The sequence below is a fragment of the Piliocolobus tephrosceles genome, chromosome 5 (genome assembly GCF_002776525.5).
Source record: "Piliocolobus tephrosceles isolate RC106 chromosome 5, ASM277652v3, whole genome shotgun sequence".
Taxonomy (NCBI): Eukaryota; Metazoa; Chordata; class Mammalia; order Primates; family Cercopithecidae; genus Piliocolobus; species Piliocolobus tephrosceles.
In genome coordinates this window covers 58,581,436-58,606,924 of record NC_045438.1, presented here as the reverse complement: position 1 = coordinate 58,606,924, position 25,489 = coordinate 58,581,436, and the positions used below count along the sequence as shown (strand labels likewise).

Below are 25,489 nucleotides of genomic sequence, written 5' to 3'. Positions count from 1 at the left end.
TCCACAGTACACTGTCAAAGCGTAGAGCATCTTCATCATTTTGCCTTTTCCAGACCTGCTGTTAGACAGGCTTTATTAAGGACACTATTGAGAGCAATTTTAAGTCCAAACTGAAGTGGCATCTCAGAAAGAGCAGTTAACTATTCCGGGGTTGCATGTATTTGCGGTGATTTGATAGCAGAGATAATGGTACGTCCTTCATTATACTCTCTTTTGTTCCCCTTTTTGAATTAGCACCTCATTCAAAAAAGCGGCTGTTTTCTCAACACAGAGCAATAGTCTGACATTTTCCACTACTGTGAACTTCAGTTTCTCTTGTTCCTATCTACTACAGGAGCCAGAAGTTTGCTTGCAAATTCTTCAAACTATTTATGGTACAGGAAGAGACCATATATATGGAAATACTGAGAAAAAATATACAATTTCAAGTTTAATTATAATCAGAAAATAAAGTTTATAATTCAGTTTGCTATCGTCTTACATTAAAGGAGAAAGTCAGATTTTGATAGTCTCCTACAGTAGATGGAGATAATCTTAACTAGTGAATTAAAATATTGTGACTAATTCAAGCCTTCTTTATAAGTCAATGAAATTAGCAAGACGAAAAGTTTTAAACAATGTAATACGGTCTATTGTTAGTTTTTGTTTTTAATAAGTTCTTATTCTTATTTTTTTTATTTTTATTTTTTTTGAGATGGAGTCTCACTCTGTTGCCCAGGCTGAAGTGCAGTGGCATGATCTTGGCTCACTGCAACCTCCGCTTCCCAGGTTCAAGTGATTCGCCTGCCGCAGCCTCCCGAGTAGCTGGGATTACAGGCGCCTGTCACTATGCCTGGCTCATTTTTGTATTTTTAGTAGAGACAAGGTTTCACCATGTTGGCCAGGCTGGTCTCGGACTCCTGACTTCAGGTGATCCACCCGCCTTGGCCTCCCAAAGTGCTGGGATTACAGGCGTGAGCCACTGCACCCAGCCCTTAATTATTATCTTAAGTTTTAAAGATTATTATTTTTAACCTCTGAAATTCTCCCTCTGGGCTAATGCACAAATACTTTCGAAAAGTTATCTGAATTCCACCTGTTAACTTGACAGCATTACTGATTCAGGAATGCTTTTCCTATTAAAAAAAGAAAACAAAACAAAAAACCAGGGTAGACTATGAGGGAAAAACATAGTTTTTTTGTCTGCCTTCTGAGACTCAAAGCGAATAACACAAAGACATCAAAATGCAGGAGTTGCGCCCCTTCCTGCGAGTTCGGATGCACCCCTCCTAGAAGCGCTCTGTCTGCTATACCCATCCTAGAAGCGCTTTCTGTTTCATCTCGGGTGCTGCAAAATCGAAATGTAGCTACAGAGAAGGTAAGAGCGAATATCGCCCTTTCTTGCTCTGAAAGGGAAAATGCTGGTTATCCTAGAGCTGTATGTGAATTTTACAAACATTTACTAGAACAACCAACTCTTTAAGCCTTCAGGCTCTATCTGTTTAAACCAGTGAATGGATAATTAATAGCAGCCTCCTTTTGGGGTTTTGACTAGATTGCCAGATTCTGCACAGCTAGGGTCTTCTTGCCTCCAACTTGCCTTCCTGAGCCGTGCTCGTCAATACATCGTCTTACAGAAATGAGCATGTTAATTAAGCCTTCTTGGCAAGTAATTGCATGTTAAGGCTTTTTTTTTTTTTTTTTTTTAAGATCTTTTGATGCTTTATATGAATGTAAAATAAAGGTTGCTACAGCACCATTACTTTTTTTTTTTCTCTAATGGTACAGAATTTCTTTAGTAGGAAACTAACGGCCCACTTCTAGGGTCAGAAGAACATTGAAGCTTACAAAATTCCCTGATACATCCATGGCATTTTTGTTATAATTTATTTATCATACAGACAGAAATCAACACTTAATTTCAAGATTATCAGCACTCTTGTGCAGAATACAACTGTTCTATTTCAACTGATTCTAACATCGGTACACATTATTAAACTAAAAATGCATTCACATACTAACATTTCTACGTTTTTATTAATTTCAGACAAATGGGTTGAAAATAAAGCAGGGCTGATGTTACGCTAAACCATACCCAGATTGAATATTTACTTCTTTCAGGCAGGCAGTTTTGAAATAGATAGAACATGCAAAATACAGGTCAGGGGCCAAACTTATCATTCAGTCAATGGCTGCTATTAGTTCCCATATAAATGGAGAAGTAACGCATTTGAAAAATCTTCTGTAAGTGCATAATGGATTAGACATTTTAAAAAAGTCACTGTGTGAAGGAGTTTGGACCCAGTTAACACACTCGCATGCTTTGTATAGAGGTGCTTCTTTATAACAGTTTTTTCATTACCAGAAATCAACTTCTCTGATGCACGCAAACTTTATTCATTTTGTCACTAATATTATTATTTATTAAGAAAACCCTTCCATGGATAAATAATGAAGAAAAAGTCTTATAAAACAAATAAACAAGCAAGCATTCAAGTAGAATTAATTAATTATCAAAAAACCCCAAAAAAACAAAAAACAAAAAAAACAAAAAAAACCAGAGCCACTTACAGGGCTTGATGGAGTCTTTGGCCAGCCTGGGCTGCTAATGCTATCACTTTCATCTCCATGAAATGAGGAGATGCTAGCAGAGCTGGGGGACATTGGGGAAGGGACTGGCAGGTTGCCTGGGGTTGGGGGCTGAGAAATACCCTGAGAGCTGTAGCTATCCTGTGGTAGAGGAATAAAAAAAAAAAAAAAAATGACAAAGGTAGGGCAAACTTTATTTAAAATAACAAAAAGTACATCCACTTTAACAAACTAATTTTTATATATATATTATATATATATAAAGACATGTACAAACAAACACACAAAACCACACATAGATAAAGGTATTAAAACAACATTCTTAATTAGTATAATTGGGTAAGTCTGCTGGATGCTGGAGAAGGCCAGTACGCCACCATGCTTACTTCAAGCTTACATGGAATGCTAAGCATGGGTTACCCCTTATGAAAGAAAGAAAAAAAAAAAGCTGTTCACCTTATTTATCAAATAAGGCAGGAAAGCAAAATATTAAGTATGTTGTTGTTGCTGAGGCGGCCAAAACAGGAAGCTATAAACCGAAGGCAGAGGAAATGGCTGCAAGTACCGAAACCAGGCAGGACCCCTACTTCTCCCCACCCCGAAGCATTTTTCTTAGGTGGGTCTTGTCCCTCCACCCCTCTCCCCCAACCGTGAGTTAATGCCATAAGAACTAGTAACTTTCAGATCCACACCATGAAGGGGCTGGGGAAAGAAAAGAAGACTACAAACATGTTGCACAAAATGAAGGCATGCAGAGGAGACGAAACGGAAAAAAAAGTGGCGGCCAACACCAGTGAAGAGAGAACAACATGGCAGCTTTTTGCTAGGCAGACCCCACACTGCGTGCAGAGGCGGAAGGAAGTACCTTTGACTTGCTCTCGGGCTGCGGAGTGCCTTCTTCTTTGCCGTCTGCTTTGAGAGGCAGGGGCAGTTTGGATTCACCAGGAGACATCATATCTGCAAGACCCATAGATGCTAATCGAAAACAGGAGAAAGAGTTTAGGATTATACGTGTGATTCGTCAGACTGTACTCCTGCCAACACAAGTTACAGAGTGAAGCAGGAGGCCCTTGCATTTCCCTTGAAGGAAAAAAAGAAAAAAGAAATTGTAATGGGGAGCATATTAATTTCTGAAATGCAAACAGCACCGCATTCTGGCAAAATCCTTTTTTATCTAAAAAAAAAAAAAAAAAAAAAAAAAAAAAAGGGCAGTCATTCTGTATGCTTAAGACCCAAACCACTGAAGGTCAACTTATGTCAATATTATTTTTTCAAAATTATTACACCTTTGAAAGAGTAGGCAACAAGTGGAAATAAGGCAAATGTTTAAATTACTAATCAGGAGTTGGAAGCAAATGTTGGGTGTGCATATTTTTTACCTAGGTACTAGAGGATTTAGCGCCTTCTTAATTTCATAGGTGCAAATAATCTATAGTTTGCAAAATTATTTGACATTTCACAGTGTTTCTTTTGAAAACCTTATCTATTGCATGTGGTCTAGTCAACAATAAGGGAAGACAATCACAGCGGATGGTTTCAAAAGCAATATAATGAGAAATAAATTTTTGAAGGAAAGGATTTCTGATTACTTTGCAATTGTGCTGGGATCCTTTCAGTCTGAGAGCCTGTGGTCATCAACCCTGACAGCAGCTCGATGCCCAGGTCAGAGGCCCACAGCAGCTCCAGAGGCAACACCACATTTTCTAGCCCTAGGCTCAGAAATCCAATCAATTCTATCTAGGCTTTAGCATGAAAGGTTCACCAAAGAACAACTGATTTCTACACATTCATTGCAGATACCAGTAGACATTTTCTGGTTAAAAATATGGGGTTAGATTTCTTTTTAATGGAAGAACAAGGCTAGAGTAAGGAATCAGTGTAGCTATCCAGGGAATAACAGCTGAATTTCTACAGAACCCCACTGTGAAAACCATCTGCACAACACTGGGCTGCAGGGGCTGCGAGTGAGGCACCGACCAGATGTGAAGAGTCAGAGTGAGGAAGAGAGGGAAGGAGAGAGGGGACAGAATGATGAGCCCTATACATGAGAGGGAACCAGAAACTAGGCCTGTTTCAGATGAAAATAAACCTGAGGTTTGATGAACAGGGCCCATTCTACATTCTGCAAATCAAAGTGCTGGCTCAACCAAGACGGGACACATGTAGCGTAATGTGCCAAGAAAAAAAAAAGCTTTAAAAAAGGCTCTGCAGATTGCCCACTACAAAATGATTATTGCACATATTCATGTATTACTATGTTTTAGAAAATAATTAGTTTTAATTACAGCAGTGAGAGAGTGAGCAGGCTCTGGTGAATTAGCTGGCAAGCTTTGTGGTGCTAATTTGCTAATATCGTTAGCATCACTGCAGGTTGAGACCATAGGTCCTGCCAAAAAAGCCTACCCTGCCACGTGCCCATGAGTTTACATCAGCACACTCAACAATACACTTTGAAATCCCGTATTTTCCACGGGCACATTGGCTTGCTTTTCAAAGCCCATTTGCAGCCCAGTCAGTCCTTAAAGTCATCACAACACACACAAATCATAATTGGGATGTTTTTCTTTTTTTCAAATTACTTTCAATACTTAGACTTTAAGAACTGGAACAAAAAGCTTTTTCAAGTGATGCAGCTGCAGAGAAAAATCTATTGGGATCAGCTAAAAATGCTGTTATTTTTGTGAATGTGTGAAACCTCAAGCAGCTGAGAGAGATTACACCACGAAGACCGCCTTGTTCAAAGCAGTGGATTGGACTGCTTCCACGCAGTTTTGTCTCTGGGGTCTAACGAGATATGAATTAGTAAACCTGTACATTAAAAAACACCCTGTTCAGAAGAATAGCAGGATAAAAGAGCAGGATGAGTGCGAAAAGAGGGGCTTATGTATGCGAGTCCACACGTCCTGGCTAGTTGATTCAGAGTGGGTTCAAAGGAATGACAGCCAAAACAATTCCAGAGAAAGCGGTAAAGTCATGGGCACATGGCTTCTGTGGCATCGCGCTTCTCCAATGGTTTTAAGTGGTAGTTTTGTCAGTATTTACAATAAATTATGTATGAATATTATTTTGAAGGCGGGAATAGTAAGATTCTATTTTACGCATTAAATGTGTTAGCGTACACAAAAGCAACTTGTAAGCATACAGAACTAGGCCAATATGTATTATGGAAATTACTGACAATTTACACTGATTTGAAAATCAGACTTACATGAATATAAACATATTGTTGGTCTGAAATTCCCCAAATTTCCTCATTCTCTATTATATATTTTAAAACAGGCATTTGGGGTGTGCAAATAGAAAAACTATCACAAGTGGCACTGTTCTATTATTTTGAGAGATAAGTAAGGATAGAATTTAGAGTAATAAATAGTTCTATTTAATATTTCTACCTTATAAAATATATGGTTTATTTTAACTAAATGGATTAGAAAGTCTTTCCTTACTGTGGTTTTTACTATTCTTTTTATTGAAATGCTCATTTTTGACTTCTTACCAGAACTCTCAATGAATCACTGAAAAGAGCCATATGCTTCCCAAGGCAATGGGACTCCAGGGGCACTATTTTTTCTCCTTTCCCAGAAGAGAAGGACCACTACTATTACAAGGACGTGTTAAATCAAGGCACTGTTCTTTCTCCTATTGACATGAGTAATCCAGTATGTAAAGTTCAGACATAAAAAGGGGCAGTAAAGAATCTGTGACTGCAGAAAGTGCTGCTTGAGTACTGTAAATACGTTTTAAGCACCAGCCTCTGGCTTTACCATTGAAATTTAAGAATTAGAACGATTTCTTAAAGTAAGTGTGGGTCAAGGTCCTAAGGCAGCTATTCCACACTGGATTTAATATATTCAAAAGGAATGTAAAGAACATATGACATGAGTCAAACCGAACTTCAACACTCATGCCTGCTTTCGTCCACTTCCTTTACTCAGTCTCCTCACAAGTCCGCAAAATCATTCCCAGAAGATGGTGAAATAGGTCAGAAATGCACAGTTATTTTCTTTTCATGGTAATATACCAGACTGCAAAATATATGATTTCTTGTTTTTGAAAACACAGAGAGCTGATCTATGTATGTACATCCCATGGATGTTCATGACTATGTTTACACGTGGCAAGACAGAAAGTCCACTGTGAAGATAACACACACAGGATCTGAGAAGGGCTGGCGAGACGCATTGTTCTCATTGGATATGCAAGGCCCTGAGAGCCCTGACCGGGAGGACCCTCCACGGCACAGGGTGGGGCCGACAAGCACCCTGGAGGCCCTGCATACCCCACTATTGCCATCAGCGCCCCTCCTCACTGTGGCCACCCCCAGGACACTGGCCATGCCGGGCGGCTTTCCAAGGAAAGCAGCTCCCCCAGCCACCTACAGAGTCTAGAGCCGTCCACATACTTTGGCATAATCTCAGGATATATTTTCCCCCAGTTTAAGAGATTTGGTTTTCATAATTTATCAAAACCCTTTTATCAAGTCCTTGGTATATGGGGGGAGGGCAGCAATTTACCTGAAATCATTACCTTAGAGCAAGTATGCAAGTGAGCACCTCAGCAACCTCTACCAACACCCCGGACAACCAGCCCCTTGCAATGGTGCTGAAGACCCAAACCTTCCTTTGTGAGAGGCCCTGAAGTCCCAAGACAGAAAACAGTAATCCAGCTGGAAGACTGATATTCTAGGCGTAGTTTTGTGAATCTTTTCTTTTTTTTTCAATTTCAAAACAGCAAATCATCTGGTAAACAGCTAATGCCCCATAGAGCTGGAGGCAGATCTGCCAGGAGACTGCTGAGCGAAATACTGCCACATTGGCGCTTCTCAAACTTGAGCTTGCATGCATGAAAACTACCTGCAGAGGTGGTCAGGGATGAGGATTCCTGGACTCCCCTCAAGAATTCTGAAGGGGGAAAAAAAAAAAAAAAAAAAGAATTCTGAAGGGAGCCCCGGAATCGGTAGTTTTAACAAGCATTGCAGGAGGTCCGGAGGTAGGAGGTTCTCACTTTCTGTGGTAGTGTGATTGTCTTTTTCTTTGTAAAGGCCTACCGGAGTTGGTATACCCTGTACCGGCAGGGCATTAACAGGACACTTTGCGTTTGGGACTGAGCGGTGCTAGGTTAGCAGAAGGACTCATTTCTGGAAGGTGCCCAGGGCTCTCTGTGAGAAAGCCTGGTTCCAGCGGCACATATGGCCGCTCCTGTACTATTTATACGTGGCAGTGGGAGAAATGCCCTACATTTTGTGGAGTAACGTCTGCTGAGGCAAACTTAGAACCACAGATGGGAGATATATTTTTTGGAATTTAGATGTCCACTTTAAGACGATGGTTTATATGCAGACAAGTGTAAATGACTAATGAATATTATAAAACTCAACACAAATAAGTAAAACCTAACCAAAGATACATGTATTGTATGACAGTGTATTTAATAAGGGTATACATGATTTGTAATTTTGCCCCCAGTAATACATAATTCTAACCTTTTAATCTAAATAATTGAAACAAAACAAAACCAAAAAAAGCTCTTTAGAGGGAAAAATTCCCACTGCTTACCATCCTACTTCCCTTGGCATTTTAAGTGAAGAAATAGTTGTCACATTTATACTCACACTGACTCCATTTAAATAATTACTTGCTCACTGAAGCCTGTAACAATTTGTCACTACACAGGAGGATTTTTTTTGGCCCCGTACACTGTCTACAACACAGTTGTTTGAACTCAGCGAAGAGCATGCTGGAATGCCAGTTGCACTGGCTGCTGAGGTTCAGAAAATTCCACCACCAGACCTGGTCATCATTTGTACTGTCCTCGCTTTCTCCAAAAGTATACTTTGATGGAGAAATGCTTTGCTGTTATCACTGGTAATTAATCTCCATGGGCCCAAACCAAGGAGAGTGAAGGGATTGGGATCCCACCATTTCTGGCCCATCTTCTGTGCAGTCAGGTGGACACTCGCGCATCCCGATGCTCACAGGGCTGTGCTGTAATGCTCTGTGCCACTCCTGTCTCTCTCAGAGATCAGGACGCAGTAACAGCAGATTCACGTGTACCTGCCGCTAGGTGCACAGCCAATGCTAAATGGCCACTCCTCCTCTGACGTGCATTTCACTTAATAATGGTGGGATAAAATCAGATCAATGTGTAGAGGAAAACTGGATAAATGTTAAAATTATTAAAAATTCAATGTTTCAAAATGTACAATGCAGTAAAAAATATACCACCACCCCATACAAAAGATCGTGAGGATGGATGGCCTTTCACTGAACAGATTTCCTCTGCATGGAATAACAAATAGCCGAATTATCTGAATAATAATAATAGAAAGAAACCCTCTCTGTAAATCTCCATTAAGCTGGCTGTTCCTTAGGAATACATAAATCTTCTGAGGCAGGGCACTGTGCCATCTGCTTGTTGTTGGTTGTTTTTGTGGCTCTGGGGTCCAAAGGAAGAAGGGAAAAATGAGCACTGCTAATAGTAGGTGAAAACTGATTGTGTGGTTTCAATGCTCTGAAGTAATTTTATTTCAGCAAGTCAGACAAAACAGAATGTCACAACCCAATACTCTGTTACCTGGGCCAGCACTGGTTAGGGAAAGAGGCGGCTTCCAGCTAACAGGCTGTTTGCAAGCTTTTCACCTTCATCTCAAATGTAAAACACCCACCAAATTGTGATGGAGAAGCACTCAATGCAGCATCAGGAAGGGCTATTTTATTTATTTAAAAACCTTCATTTTTACCACGAATGTCTACGTGTTCCTCTTTCACAAATCTTTCAAGAGAAGTCATCACGGAATGCCAGCCCTTAATTAGGTCCTAGAAATCAATGATGCAGCTCAGACAGGAGGCGAGCCCAGCCTCTCACTGCCTGTTCCATCTGACAGAGAAACATGAACTTCTGGGGAGGCCTTTCAAAGACAGAGAGGCGAAAAAGGAGGCAAAAGGCAGAAGAAATGAAAAAATGTCATCAGAAAGAACCAAGGCTCTGGCTCTCCCATGCATTCCTAATGCATCACGGGGCATCACAGGATACACACTGGCTAAGCCACTCTCTGCAGTCTCTGAAGGAGGGAATCCTCCAGTGAGATCCATTCTAACATGTGACAGAGAGTAACAGGTCGCTTGAAATACACATCACTTTATGTAAAAAGTGGCACTCATTGTCTTAAGGTAATTATGGAACTAGAGGAGGGGGTTGAAGGGTCTTGCAGAGTCTAAGATCATGGGAGATGTGCACAGTTTTAGACACTCTAGATGTTTTCCACACATTGGCTACTCATCCACTGCACTCATCAGGCATGACTTTTAAGAATGCTACCGTTGAGATTATGAAATGGGTTAAAATAACTAAACATCGTGAAACATTTAAAACAGTTTCCCAATAGAGACAATCTGCATGGAGCACTTACGAAGCAGCTACTTCCAAGCATACATTTAGAGGTGTTAAGGTGTAAATATAAAAACTACTTCAAACCCCCTTTGCTCTGCCCTTCCAACAATTTCCCCTGAAATACGAATTCGAAATGTTTGTCTCCATCACTACCCAATGGAGAGAATTTGAGGATCTTCCAACACTAATAATTCCCAAAGAGAAAGAGAACATAGTGTGTATATTTAACAATCTCCAATAATAGTTGAAATATGTCCACTTGTTATACAAACACAGACTGAATAAAAATAATTTACATAAAATGTAATTCTCAAGTCTTAAATAGATGGAGCGAGTTTCTGAGAAGCAGAAAAGTAGTATGATTCCCACTTTCGCCAACTGATCCACCTTCTCGGGCTGTTTAGGCAGATTCACTGGCGATGCCTAAGAGGAGAGAGGAGAGGAGAGGGGAGAGGGGAGAGGGGAGAGGGAGGGGCTCAGGAGCACAGAGCTGCCGAGGTTACCTGCCGAACTGTTCACCATGGTAGGCGCCATGCTGTAGGGCGGCGCCTGCGTGTTCATCAGGCCAGAGCTGTTGTTCATGGGCTGGCTGTAGGGAGAGCTGGAAGCCATAAGTCCACTCTGGTTCATGCCGGGGAAACTGCCTTGCCTACAGGAAGAGAAAGCACAGCACACATATACCGACCATGCACATTAGCAGCGGTTTGCCCTGGCAGTCATTTCTACTAATGCATTTATGTAAGGGGTGGGGCTATAACTTTTCATGTTTGTGTAAAACAGATTATTTCCTGGAGAGAAAGGCTGAAATCTATTGCTAGGTAACTCTTTAATACACCCCTTTACAATTCCAAATATTACAAGTTCTGCAAATAAATTACACATTTTTAATCATGTCAAGTGTTCCAGGTTACTATTTATATAGAGGAATATAAGCAAGAAAGGGGGAACTTGAAATAAGAACAGGAATTACAAAAGCAAGCAAAATTAACTTCTGACTATTAACACTACTTAGTATCCTCACATAAAAACCCAAAGGTTAAGAAATGAAAAACAATTGGGCAGTGTGGCAATTTTTTAAAAAAAACTTCTTTGACCTAAATTTTCTGATGGAATGAATATGGGAGAAAGCACTTCCAAAACTCTCCCTGACCCTACTCTTTAACTTTGGTAATTAGGTTCTATTAAAAACATACCAATTTCCCTATATTAAAATGCCACAGTAGACATCAGACTTCCATCTCGTGTTGGTTGGGCTTTTTACGTTACAGAGGAGGATGGGCACTTAGATCAGCTGCACGTGTCTCTAACATGAAGTCGCCCGTCCCCAGGGTGGTGCAGACCTACGAGGCGGTCTTGGTGACTTAGTCTTGTTAGTTTTGTCTTACGCCCTGTCAGACTTCTCTTCACTCCTGCAAAGAGGTCAAGGGTATTCTCTCCGATTTGAAGCAGATAACTGTCACACAATGTCCCTTCTCTGACTGTTGGTAATGAGATGGGGGAGAGGGAGAGAGATTTAAACTGCACAGTGGTGTAGAGATCCCAGGGAAAATTACAATGCCCTAAAAAGAGAAATGATAGCAAGGTGGCAAAAATGTCAAGAGAGTCCACCATTGTAGTCAAGCTTTTGTTAGGTAAAGAGCATACCTTTAAAAATTTTTTCCAAGTTTTGGCTAGTCATGTTTCGGCTGGTCATGTTTCATCTTAGGAGTACAAGCTAGTAAGAGGGGTAAAACTCCAAAGACACCCTGCCTATCTGTTCCCAAGTAATCACAACCCCCTCCACCACCATTAAGCTACCACTTAGTATAATAGTTAACATTTTCAAATGAGTTCCTTTAAAAGAGTAACATAAATCTTATTTTTTTATTTTTTGAGAGGGGTCTTATTCTGTCACCTAGGCTGAAATGCAGTGGCGCAGTCTCGGCTCACTGCAACCTCTGCTTTCCAAGGCTCAAGTGACTCTCCAGCCTCACCCTCCCAAGTAGCTGGAACTACAGGTGTGAGCCAACAGCATCCAGCTAATTTTTTCATTTTTGTAGAGAAGGGGTTTTGCCATGTTGTCCAGGCTGGTCTCGAACTCCTGAGCTCAAAGCGATATGCCCACCCAAAGTGCTGGGATTATGGGTGTGAGCCACTATGTCCGGTCCATAAATCATTTTTTAAAAAACAATATACTGTTCCTTTTGTGTACCTATTTTCAGTGGACTCAACTGAAAAATGTCTGTACAAAAAGTTCAAACACGGGCCATCTGCAAAATCAAGCTATCAAAGGCATAACTGGTCTACTTTAAATATTAGACAAACTAGAGAAATTCTGTACAATCTAATGCTCCATGATGGCTTGGAAAGAACATTGTTGGAAGCTGAAAGATTCTTAGGTATGAGGGTGGCTCATGGAGAAATGGGTGTTACTTTAGCCTGCAATTCTTAGCTTCCTGAGGGTCCACTTTGAATAACTGCAGACGGCTAAATTAGAATTAGAATACCGCTTGGAGTTCATTAAGAACAGATCTGAGATCATCCAACAGCTTCTGATTAACCTCTAGGTCATCACATACTTATGCATACATTGCACAGTGGCTATAAGGGCTATAAGTGGCTATATAGGGCACATCCCTATACGTTTCAGGGCTTTACATCATCTTGCAGAGTGTTGGCATTAAGTCAAGTACCTTAGAAGTATCCCTTCTGAGGTGTTTTTCAAACAACGGACAATTTAGCATTTATATAACTGCTTCAAAAGTGGCACCGGATGGGACTGCTCTCAGTGTCTTAGCAGATAATCACTGAACAGCACCTTCACTTCTGGACGGTTACGTTTTCTGGAAGGCTACTTCCATGTCAGTGACTGCCTCCAAGTCACAGCCAATTTTGGCCCATTCTCCAAGATGCGTGTTAGTAGCCACTGCTCTGTGATGGCTGTCCCCGTCACCCTTCCTGAAAGTAAGCCCTGCCTCTCCACTTAGCTTCATCTATGCTTTTTGCAGCACTGAGCTCTTTCTTTTGCATGTTAAAATAATTTATGCATGTCTTGGTTCTTCTAGGTACGGAAGCCTCCTGAGAGGAGGAGCTGGCTCTAATTAATCCTTGCACATGAGAGTAACTTAAAAAAAAATTGTTAAAGGGATGAATTACTAAAGAACATTTTTATTCTTGTAAAACAGCATTACAAAGATGGTCGCCTTTTCAAGCTTCCATTAAACTCCGTCTCATATATAGTATAACTAACATGTATGAAACTCACGGTTCCTTGAGACGCTTGTTTGTACTAAGGTAAAAAAGAGAATCAGAATAGAAAATCTACCAGGCAAATGACTGAATGAAGTAGCCATCCAGCCCTCATCCAGGATTTCTCCCCCAGGCCAGCACTGTCCATCTTCAATCACCAGAAGATGATGAAGGCACACACTACAGGTTTTAAGAAACACCTTTAAACGAACAATGACGAAGAAATATCAAAGACTTAAAGGTCTATGCCTTGGATGTCAGTTGTTGGTTACAATGGTCCTTCATTAAAGCACATCCTGTAGTTTTAAAAGTTTGGTTACAAAGCCAGGGGTCTTGACTCTGTCACTGGAGCTCTGGAAGCTCTGGTCCTTTGGATTTCAGTCTTTACAACTGAACACGGAAGGGCTGGTAATGATAGTACAGTAATTTATTAAGTATTTACCGCATGCCTGGTGCACATTCTAGGCATACACATTTAATGTTTTAGATTCCTGGAGGAAGGTAGGTGGAATTACGCTCATATATTAATAAAGGCAAAAAAGATCAGAAAGGTTAAGTAACTTGCCTAAAGTCACACAGCTAGTAAGTAGCAGAAATAGAATTCCCCTAATCTACTATCAGTGCGGTATACTATACTTCTTTCTCTATGGGACTCTTGACACTGCTAACACTCAGTGAGACCAAGTACCTGGCTCCTGGCAGCCTGCTGCACCATGCCTTTCTATCTGTCTGGTGTATCGACCTGCAGTTGTACAAAGCTGACAAACCAGAGGGTGTAAACTCTCCAGGAGTCCTGGAATACAGGCTTCAGGGAGGTGGCCATAGTGAGGGTTAGTGGGAGACATGAATACAACAGCTCCCTGGACACCTGCTGCAGGCCTACTGGGCCTCCAAGGCAGTGAGTGAGTCCTCCCAGGAGCGCAGGCCACACATGGCCAGGGCAGAGCAGCAGGTGCCTGTCTGGGTGGGGAGAGCCAGACTTTCACCACCGCACAGGAAATCCAATTTGCTCTTGCTTGAGAAACTACTGCCAAGAGTCTTGGTAATTTTGAACAAGCAACATGAGCATGATACCAAAATAAGGCTCGCACTGCACGCCACTGATTTTGGTTAGTGGAGACAGCGGGCTCTGTGGATGGACTCCTCAGATGGCTGCCACCCTAACTAACCCAGCAGTCCTGGTGTTGCTAACCTAGGAGGATTCTGTGGCTCACAACAAAAGCTCCTTGTTTGGTGGGGCTGAAAATACAATGCCCGAGACCACAGTGACCTGGGTTCCGAGGCGACCTCATCAGCAGCAGCTGGGTCCTTTTCACAGCAGCGCTCCCTGGCTGCTGAGCCCCTTCTGACCAACCCCACATTTGGACGGCTCCACATGAATTAGGAGTGTGAAGAAGTAAATCACTTGCTTTTCTCAAAAGCAACAAAACAAAAACAGGCAAAAACATGAATTGAAATGAGCTGAACGTTTCCAATGTGACACCCTACAGAAACCTAAGCTGTACCCGGAAAAGCAAAGCCTCCCGCCCAGACCCTTGGGCTCTGGCTTCCAGGGGCCCTGCGGGCTTAACGTCTGTTACAAAGGACAGCTGTCCTGACTCTGCAGATGCCGAGTCCATGGCTGTAGCAATGACTGCCCAGGAACATCTCAGGAGCGTAAGGAGACAAACATTTACAATAAACCGGTAGAGGCACACTGTGGAGGTGACCCTGGTTGGGTGGTGCTGCCCCCAGACCCCGGGATGCCAACTGGCACTGCGCTCGCCTAGCCAGGGCTAGATCATGGCACCACTCCCTCCTCCTCTTAAACGTCAATGTTCAAATTGGGGAGTTATTACTTAAACATGCTGACCTGCGGAACAACCAGAAGAATGTTATTTAAATCTGGTTGGGACCAGAGGTATTTAAAACCTGTCATTCTATAAGCAAAGCCAGGTTATTATAGGGAGAATAATTGAAAAAGCGGGGCCTGTGAGTTTTCCCTACGGCACTCCTTGTTCCTGCCCTCGCGCTGCACACATACCCCAACAGCTTTTTTACTTTTTCCTTTTATTCACTTTGGAGATTTCTCAAACATTACATATTCATATCCCAACAAAGGGCTGCCTTTGGGGGAAAAAGCCCAAAGCAAACACCAGTTTTCAAGCAACTACTTCCAATGGTTCAGTGTGAAAACAGAAAGAGGAATATCGCTTCCCACTACAGTTTGCTTTCAGCAGTTAAAAATATTAGTATGTTCATGGAGTATCCACATCTTTGTAAATATCTGGTTTTAAAATCAACTACAATAAAATGTACAATAATTTTGATGCTTTAGAGAAGAATATTTAGGCCTTATCATCTTAGCAATCAACACTGTATTTTCTCAGCGGTGACGGACGGTGAAGTATGAGGTTATCTTTAAAATGAATGGGTTTCTGATACAGTTCTCTGGAGAAGGGTAGGGGCAGAGAGAGGAAATGCAGACCTTGTGAGTGGAGCCACTTTAAAGTCCCGTCCCAGTGGCAGACACGGGGGAAGCTCCAGCACGTCCACTGCAAATACCACCCTTGAGTTATGTTCGGAATGAGCACCACGCAGTGCACGCTGTATTGGGAAAATGAGTACGAGTGCCAGGTGTCCATAACTGTCTCTACACGGACTGTCACTGTAGATGCAGCTGAGTTATGAACCAGAAAAGATTGCTTACTGACAAAAGAAACTAGGCTAACACTATAATTTGGGGCAGTTTATCACTTAAACCCAATAGTCATCAGAACCCGGACTCAAAACCTTGAAAAGCTCCAATTCCAGCAGTTTATTTCTAAATGTGTTACTTTATTCCCTTGGAGAGATCCAGTTGCGTACATAACATTACACAGGATGCCCTATTTAAAATGTTTTATAAATACGAACTCTTCTCACACATGTATCCAGCATCACTGGTGAAATAGATTTTCAACCCGAATTACATGGTGACTCTTCCAAAGCAGTACTGAGAAGGAGAAATTCAGTCGAGATTATTTTAAATTTAATATTTTAAGAGGGAAAACCACTATGTACCCCCCTCCCCCCCAAATTCAATCAAAACAGAAAATAAGGCTGTCAAGCCCTGGTCAATCTTTGGTGTGGCTAATCCATCAGCGTGCTTGCAACAACAACTGCATTAGCAATTCTGGTGGCAAAATAATGTAATTTCAACAAGCCAGTGGCTCTGGCTAGGAATGAATCCTGTGGCGGTAAAGTGGCATTTGTCTCATTAGACAAAATACAAAGAATAGAAGTGACTTTATTTAAAAATGTAGATTCCCGTAAAAATATATAACCATATGCTACTAAAAAAATAGATTCTACCCCTTTTGGTCATAGAGACATGATAGAAATAATTAAAATTAATCAGAAATACCTACTGCTTAGTTGACAGTTACAATCATTTGTCTAAGATGAGTGTTTTAAGATAAGTATGGGAGAGGAATAAGCACAACAGTGGGCCAAGATTAAAAACAAATGCAACCAAAGTCAAACAACCAGGGCAGCGAGTGTGAAGCTGCGACCACATGCGTGGCTTAGAGAGGTCTGTGCGTTATGTGAGCTCACAGGAAAGACAGCACAGAAAAAGGTCCCAAGGAAGGGATGACATCCCCTTCACCCCTCAGATCTGAGGGATCAATCCATTGGAATTAACCAGGTTAGGAGAAGAGAAAAGAGAAACAGCAAATTCAAGGGCCCTGGGGCATCCAGGAGCCTCTCTCCAGGAAAAAATATGGTAGAGCCAAATAAGAAGTGAGAGTGGTGGGGGCCAGGCTTATGGTTCTCTGGGTTTGGTCTTTATCCTAAAAGAAACAGGAAGAGACTTGGGATTTTTAAGCAGGAGCAATGGCATTAAAATACGTTTATTTTAAAGACATTGTTCTCTGGCCGTGTTGGGAAGAACACATCGGAGGCAGGAAGAACGAATGTGGGGCTGTTACGAGGCTGATACCACAACCCAAGGAAGAGATGGTAGCACCTTGGAACAGGTGGTGGAGCACAACAGAGAGAGTTGAGCAATATCGTGGAGGTGAAATGGACAGGATTTGGTGATGAATTAGGCCATCTGGGGGAAAAAAAGTTGTGCCTAGATGTCCCCTAGGTGTCCAGCTTGTGCGACGGGCAGATAATGGGGCAGTCACTGAAATAAAGAACATCAGGGGAGAGTGCGGGCTTAGTTTTGGACATGTGGACAGGGTTTGGCTTCGGACAGGCCTCTGAGTACCTAGTGTCACACAGGCAGGTGGACCCTCGGGTCAGGAAGCAGAGGGTTTAGTGTCATCTTTCCTCCCTATGCAGGAAGCCCCTGTATAAGACTGCGTGAGTCTTGTCTAAGTCTTCCCCCGCTGGCGAATGTGACCTGTTTTCCACGCAGTCTGTTCACTCAAAGAAAGCTTCCACGTGTTCAATGCCAGCAGACAAGCTGGAGCAGCTACCGGTTATCTTCCAGTTCCCTGTTAATAACTCTCCAAACCCTTTGGTAGCTGATATGTTTACATTTTGTTTCCTTCCTTTAAGAATGGGCAGAGAAGAATATTGTTTTGCGACAGCTTTATGAAAGAGAACTTCTAAGTAAAGGAACGGTAGTAACTTTGTCACCATACTCTCAAGAATAATCCTTTCAGTGGCTACGCCTTAGCTCTTCAGAATAGAACTTCTCCCTGGCACGTCTTTGCCTGGGCCTTTAAAATGTGGCACTGCCCACAGGGCCTCTTGTTTTCAAAGCATTTCTCCTGATTGTCTCCACATTTCTCCGAAGAGCTGTATTTTTGACTCCTGCATCTTGGCGAAGCTCTTCTTGCTAAGCACTGAGGAATACTGCATATTCCAGTCTGGATTTCTTAAAAGCCTCTAACATCAGAAACATTTTTCTCTTTTGTTCATACTTCACACAGACTTCTCAAAGGGTTCCAACCTGTTACCAGCTCTGCTCCTGGCACTCCCTGCTGAAACGGCACCTGTTGTGCAATTTCAAGATTCAGCTCTTCCTTTTTGCTTCAATGCAGGTAACCAGTTTTAGTTGTTCCTAAAGCAGCTCACTGATCTTCACCTTTTCTCTCAAAGCAACCAGGAGAACAAATAGAGCTCAAGGGTTCTGAGGCGAGAGGCTTCCTTGTCAGGGTGTGAAGAAAACGCAAGCACGGTGTCTGGCTGCTTGAATTTTAGCAACTGATAACTAAGGATGTTCTCTTCATCCTCAAAGTTGATTTTGGTTTGTTAAGCCCATTGTTCTGCTACTACGAACTCTTGCCTGGCAACCATACAAAAGTGAACCTCAACACTGTGAAGGCATTTAGTTCAGAGATTTTGATTTCAGCTCTTCCCTGCTGATCCCCAGCACATGGCCTGTCTCAGGTGTGGATGAGAGCCACAGAGGGTAGCAGTGGCTCCCAAATCCTGTCTTTTCCCTGCAATGGATGACTCTCCAGAACTCTGGGGGTTTGGTATCACATCACATCCTACTGACCTCTGAGAAGATGTAAATGGCACAGCTCCCTGGGCTGGTGAAACTAGATCCATATAGCATGAAAGAAACATTAGCTGCCATGGATGTCACCCACAGAGAGAAAGTGTCATCTCTACTGCATTCTATTTAAGGATCTTTACTTTAAAAAGTTTATCTTGAGATCATAGTACCATTAAGAAAAGATCTCCAAGTTATTTCTAAGGAGGGCTATTACTTCTCAGTGCTAGGAATAACCACCACTTTTATTCCAGGACATCCCCTTCCAGGGTTCCAAGGTGTAAAGGAGAGTGAACTGCTAATCCCAAAGTGGCTTAGCCACTGAGGAGCCACAGGAGCAGAGTGAAGGCAGCAGGTGTCTTAGAGGTCTGGAGCCACGCAGCCTCAGACACAGAGCTTATCAGCCCAACAATACTTGGAGTAGATAACAATCCCTGATGGACGAACCTGAGTTTTAGGAGTGTGAGGGTGAAGCACACATCCACCTTATATGCATTCTATCTACCTCTCATGCCTTAATGGGCCTGTCAGTAGGCTTAAGAAAATTAATTTGGGTTCCGAGTTCTCCATCCTATATTACTGTGTCACAGCAATATTGTGTATAAACCTCCAATAAAAAATGCCTTTGTCCAGGAAACAGAAAAACAGTAATTTCTGATCTTAAAAAAAATCCTCCTAAAAATTCTTAGAGATTTCCTGAGTTAACGGTGGCCTGGGCCACAAAGTGACTTAGTTTGGTAAAGTCAAACATTGTTCAGTTAGGGTTAAAATGTAGGCAAGGCTTGTAAGCTGAGCTAAGCTATAGTTCTTTATGTCCTCACCAGCCACTCCGTGCAGGACAGGATTCAGACAGGTTCTTACCTGGCAGGAATTTCAACAATCAAAAGTAATCCAGTACAAGTTTACTTTTAAAACAAGGGCCACAATCTTACAAGTTTCTGTCTGTGAGTTTTTCGTTATTATTATTATTATTTTTTAAGAGACAGGGTCTCACTGTTTTACTCCAGGCCAGAGTGCACTGGCACAATCCTTGCTCACTGCAACCTTGAACTTCTGGACTCAAGTGATCCTCCCACCTCAGCCTCCTGAGTACCTGGAACTAGAGGCATGCGCTACCATGCCAAGCTCACTGTTTTTCACTTTTTATAGAGACTAGCTCACTATGTTGCCCAGGCTGCTTGTGAACTCCTGGCCTCAAGTGTTTCTCCTACCTTGGCAGCCCAAAGTACTGGGATTACAGGCGTGAGCCACTGGACCCGGCCTGTTTGATTTTTTAAATCTATGTAATGGCAGAAATGGAGTTCAAAATAAGAATGAAGACCAACATTAAGAGGAATCTTAGCATTTTAGCGAGTTGCTTCTCATACTCCTTACTGCTACTAAGATACCCTGTCACCTACGACACCTTCCAAACCCCAACCTGCAATATACTAAGACACAGTCATAGCCTCTTCACCACTTACAAACTTTCCCTGCTGCCTTCAGCCCAAAACACTGTTGAGGTTACCAGATTTCAGGGCTGTGAAAAATTCACCACCTGCTGGTCATCGGCCTGATACCTGGCAGGTCGGCATCACTGGCCATTGCCACTCCTGTTGCACATATGTAATTTCAAAGATCCTCGCCTTTCGTAACTCTGAACCGCGGGAGTTTGCTGTGCTGTGCGGCTGATGATGCCCAGCGATGGGTGCGCTCTAATGCTGGTTCTCGCCGTGATGGTCCCAGGACATCTGGTGTGAGAGTGTGCATCTATGGGGGCAGGATGTTAACAGAGCCATGAAGCTGGAAGTGAAGACAGGTGGCATAGACACTGGTGCGCGAGTCACTGGGAGCCATCTCTGAGTGAAGACAGCCACCAGCTGTGAGAAGGCCAGACCCAGACACAGAGACGGGAAAATCTGAATGAAGAGGGCAGGCTAGATGTGATGGGGAACTGAGTATTTCAGAGGATGAGGAGGATACTGAGGTCTGAGAGGAAGCAAAAGGGCAGAAACCAAGACAAAGTGTTTGGGAAGACACACTCTGCCATGATCAACATATCGCCAGAGCCTGAGTCAGGGTCAGGTCGGCGCAGACTCGAGCTTCTGATGCCATAGAGTGCTCCCAGTGTGAGCCCAGAGTGCTCCTCACGCGACATCCCTCAGGAAGGCCGCATAAAGAAGAAGTGTCCAGAGCACACCTCCCAGCCCTCCCCTTCAACGCTGCCTCCGTGCTCTGTAGTAGCGGTTATTGCTGAGGCCCCCCTCAGATCCAAGCTGGCTTCCACACCAGAACCGCCCGGGGATTTTGGAGTTGAGGCTCCCGCGCCTCGGCCCTGTGGCTGGGTGAGGGTGTACAGTGGCTGTCCAAAGTCTCTGGGTGATGCTCATCAGTGGCCTGGGGCGCCTCATGGTCTCCGGTCCCTCCCAGGTTGGCTGCACATTTCATGCTGTGATTTCTTGGCTCTCATTAAAATTAAAGAAGAAATCTCTGGTCTTTTTAGAATTAGTGTTTTACTACTTTTTGATTTGATGATTTATCAATGCACTTTATGGCTTCCATAGTAGTTCTACAATTCTAAAAGTTTTAATTGAAATCCTAATCTTTAAATACTAACATAATAACATTCATTCAAATTCTAAATTTTGAAGAGAAAAAAGGGCTAAAAATTAAAGCGTAGTATTTAGATGATAATGCAAAGGCTTACATTTAATTGAGGAAATAAAAACTCTGTTTAAGGCTTTGAAATCTTTTCTCTTTGTCTTTCAATAACATGACTTTTCAAATCATAGCTATTATGTTAAAACCTAATTGTCCAAAATCCAGAGGGCTGGATTCTTGGTTAAGACAAATCGCTCACTGCTCTTTAGCGCATGGACCCCACTATAACTGGGGCTTGACACACTTTGAAGTTTTTTGCCCCTTCTCTTTGACATTTTAATGCACTATCTCCATTAACGTATTTCCACATCAGCGGCTCTTCGTCCATCAGCAGAATTGCATCATACTGGCTTCAGAGGAAAATAACACAGAAAAAGTGCCTTGCTGGCAAATGGCAACACAGGATATGAATTATAGATACACCTCAATAAAGAACAGCGGCGGGAAGGTGTGTCTATGTGGGGTGCACATGAGGCACAGATACAAGCCCACTGTATATCCAACAAGCCAGACAATTCATTTGTATTTGTAAATAGACCCAGCTTCTTCCAAGCATAGGAAGGCAGCTAGTCACAAACTCTCACAAAACACTCAGCTCCTCCAACAGCAATATGGTGGGGTTACTACTGATCTAGCTACCTCATGAAATTTATTCATCCTGTTAATGAGTGGCTAAGATTTAAAAATAATCTTAACTAAAGTTCCCAATTTCCTAATTGACTCAACACAAAACATTTGAAAGCTAATTTCAGTGACCCTAGTTTTTGGTATGATGTAGTATTAAAATGCAGGTCTACAGAATAATATTTGTGATATTCAGTATTAAAACTTCCCTGCTAGTCAAGAGTAAGAAGACTTCTCAAATTAAATCATTGTACCTTTTTTTTTTTTTTTTTGAAATTAAGAAGTCTGAGACTTCTCCTTCTTCTGATGCTCAGTTAATCCACCAAGGACTCTCTCAGGGACAGTAAAGGAACAGCAGTGCTTATTCCAGCATCACGTAGGTGTGCACCTTTATCCGTGTCAATATCACCACCTTCCCACTCTGCTCCCTGACAACTCGCAAGTACTTCCACAGCCACACTCCAGTCCCAACAATGTTAAATGCCAAAGCAGTGTTGGTAAAAACCTCAAACGGTGAAAAGGACAGAAACTCAAACCTGACCCTGTGCCAGCAAGTAACTGTTACTTATCTCACAAGGTGCTTGGCTCTGGAAACAATCTAACTCAAGCTACACGTGGAGTCTGTGGAGTCTACACGGGAACATGCAAAGCCTGCATTTCCTTTTAGGTGCAGCAGAGGTAACGAAATTCAGATAAGAGAAAAAAAAAATCCAGATTTCAATGCAAGAGGTGGAAGATCCACTAAGATACTCATTATTATTTGGTTTCTAATAGCAGGATTGTCTTTAGATATGATGGAGAACAAAAATGAAGAGGTATTTTGTAACAAAACAAAACAAAAAAGTAGAAAGAAGAGCAACAGGCAGGGCGCAGTGGCTCACGCCTGTAATCCCAGCACTTTGGGAGGAGGAAACGGGTGGATCACGAGGTCAAGAGATCGAGGCCATTCTGGCCAACATGGTGAAACCCCATGTCTACTAAAAAAAAATACAAAAATCAGCTGGGTGTGGTGGCGCATGCCTGTAGTCCCAGCTACTCAGGAGGCTGAGGCAGAAGAATCGCTTGAAACCGGGAGGGAGAGGTTGCAGTGAGCCAAGATTGCGCCACTGCACTCCAGCCTGGTGACAGAGTGAGACTCCATCTCAAAAAAAAAAAAAAAAAAAAAAAAAAAAAAAAAAAAAAAGAGCAGAAGAACAACAGGACCAGGTGACAGGGAGACCCTGCTCTTGACTCAATGGTCCTGAGTGGGTGACGCTGTAGGTCTTTGTTGACTCTACCATAAAATCAAGAAGTAGAGGCTGGATAACATCTAAAACCTTCCTAGCTCTGAGACCCAATCGTTCTGTAATTGAAATCCTGCATCCTTATGAAATCTCTTCTTATCTTAAAGATCCCTGCCAGAATTTTGACACAAACAATCTCAAGTCACTCAAGACTTGATCAAAATTTATATATGTGAGGTGCTAGGGCCTTAAGGAATTAAAATCTGTTTGTCCATCTACGCTGGCTTAAAGATCTAGGGCTTGTGAGATCTTCTGTAAATTCAGTGAACTCATGCTTCCTCCTAGAGCTCATTTCCAAGAAAAAATTCTGGATAATGCGGAAATTTTCAAATCCACAAATCAGTTGTATTTTGAAGAGCTGTCAACTGCTGGACATCACCAGGTACCATCTAGGACTCATAAAAGGATGCAAGGCACACGGCATGACTGGGGGGAAGTTATTCTACCTGCGCACGTCTGCACGCACAGGCTTTAAACGTAATGGATTCAGTCATTTAAAAAATGTTACAAGGTCAGGAGTGGTGGCTCACACCTGTAATCCCAGCACTTTGGGAGGCCGAGAGGACTGCCTGAGGCTAGGAGTTCATGACCAGCCTGGGCAACACAGTAAGAATCTGGCTGTACAAAAAAGTAAAGACAAAATCAGTCAGGTACGGTGGCACGTGCCTTTAGTCCCAACTACTTGGGAGGCTGAGGTGGGAGAATTGCTTGAGCGCCAGAATCTGAGGTTGCAGTGAGCTATATGAAAGCCTGTGTTTAGCCTGGGATCCATAGCTACGCTCTTTAGGAAGTGGTAGGCCAAAGTTCTTCCTAAGCTTCTGGCAAACTTTGGCTCACCTATGCTCAGGTAATGGCTCAGAATCCTCCAAAATGGTGCTACAGACAGCCATGAGAACTGATCTACAGATGGGTGGAACTCATTTGCCATTCCTGAAGTAGGCTTTTAGTAAGATCAGCTAGTATTTCCAACTCTCTGTTTCTTGTATCTTCAAAAGCAAATTCCTTAACTAGCAATGCTTTAAAACTGTACACAACAATGCATTTTCTGATACAAAGTGTATCAGTGCGTAGGAGGAGGAGGGCTCTGTACAGATGTTACTGATAAACCATTAACTTCAAATGACCAGATATTACTGCACAGTGAATCTAGTACCTGAACAAGAAGATTCATCAGATTCTACTGTAAATCCTCTGATGATCAAAATGAGGAATTTACTCAAAAGGTGAAAAGGAAAAAAAAATTAATCTATACGTTTCTTAATTTATTCAATGCAGCAGGTCGATTTTACCTTCATACTGTCACTCTTAAAGAAATTAATAAAACAGCTTCTGACCAGTTAAACTTGCATGTTTTTTCTCTATACTACCTTGTGTTTCACCAGCTGAGAAAATCTGAAGCATAATTGCCACAATCCTTCATTTTTACAACGAGCATTCTGTTTCTGTCTAATTGCAGACACACACTCACTCACGCTCCACCTTCATCATTAATTTGTCCTTTTCAGATTCTTCCATGGGCTCCAGGTCCTTTGGGATTGTGCCTTGAGAAAGAAGTCATTCAGACAGACTCTGTGAATCCTGCACTATGCCATTTCTTCCTCTCCCAAAGAGAAACTAACATTTAGCAAACTAGCTTTTCTAATCGCCAACCTAACTTTAACCTAACAGAGCCATCAACGGGGAAACAAACACCAAAGCAAAACCACGACTTTGCTGCAATGAGCTGTTAAATAAGTAAAGCAAAAGGATGTTGAAAATCAGATTTCTCAACCCATAGCACTAAAACATGTCAAAAACATGTTTTCCCAGATTCAAGCTTCTGCTTTTAAAAAAAGGCATAACACAGGTTATGTGTATTGCGAAGTGAACAGAAGGAAGATTTAAAATAGAAATAAAACTTAACTTCTTTCTTTTTTAGAAAGAATAGTGTAGACATACAAGTTAAAATTCACAGTTAACAGTCACGGGGCTATGAATATGAGCCCTTGCCAAGTGTGCTTTATCAGATTTACATAGAATAATGCCAACATTTTTCTTTTTCTTATTTTTAATTAAGGAGGAGGTGTTGTACTCTAAGGAAGCTATCTGGATGCTGCTGGCTGGAATACAGATTTGATCTCCTTGTGCTGGTTAGCTAACATCGATTTTCTGCCCCAGTGGAAGAGATTTCACTCTGATGCATGCCATTTAAATTCATTTTACACAGCTGCTTAATGTGGCTTGGCAAGGCACAGCCAAACTAGCTTTGTGGGTCTAAAGAGGCCTCTGGAGTTGGTAAAAGGAC

General features: G+C 42.2%; 1 protein-coding gene across 5 annotated transcripts in view; it reads right to left on the bottom strand.

The window, feature by feature from the left end:
• The window catches only part of ARID1B (AT-rich interaction domain 1B), a 440,617-nt gene that overhangs the window by 32,632 nt on the left and 382,496 nt on the right, over positions 1-25,489 (bottom strand). For 3 of the 5 annotated variants that reach the window (XM_023206077.3, XM_023206079.3, XM_023206078.3), the window contains 3 exons: positions 10,461-10,606; positions 3,434-3,543; positions 2,551-2,709 (listed from right to left, as the gene is read on the bottom strand). In XM_023206077.3, coding sequence (XP_023061845.2) covers positions 2,551-2,709; positions 3,434-3,543; positions 10,461-10,606 — 415 coding nt within the window. The remainder of the gene's footprint in view (positions 1-2,550; positions 2,710-3,433; positions 3,544-10,460; positions 10,607-25,489) is intronic. The other 2 variants (XM_023206081.3, XM_023206082.3) reach the window with 1 other exon arrangement.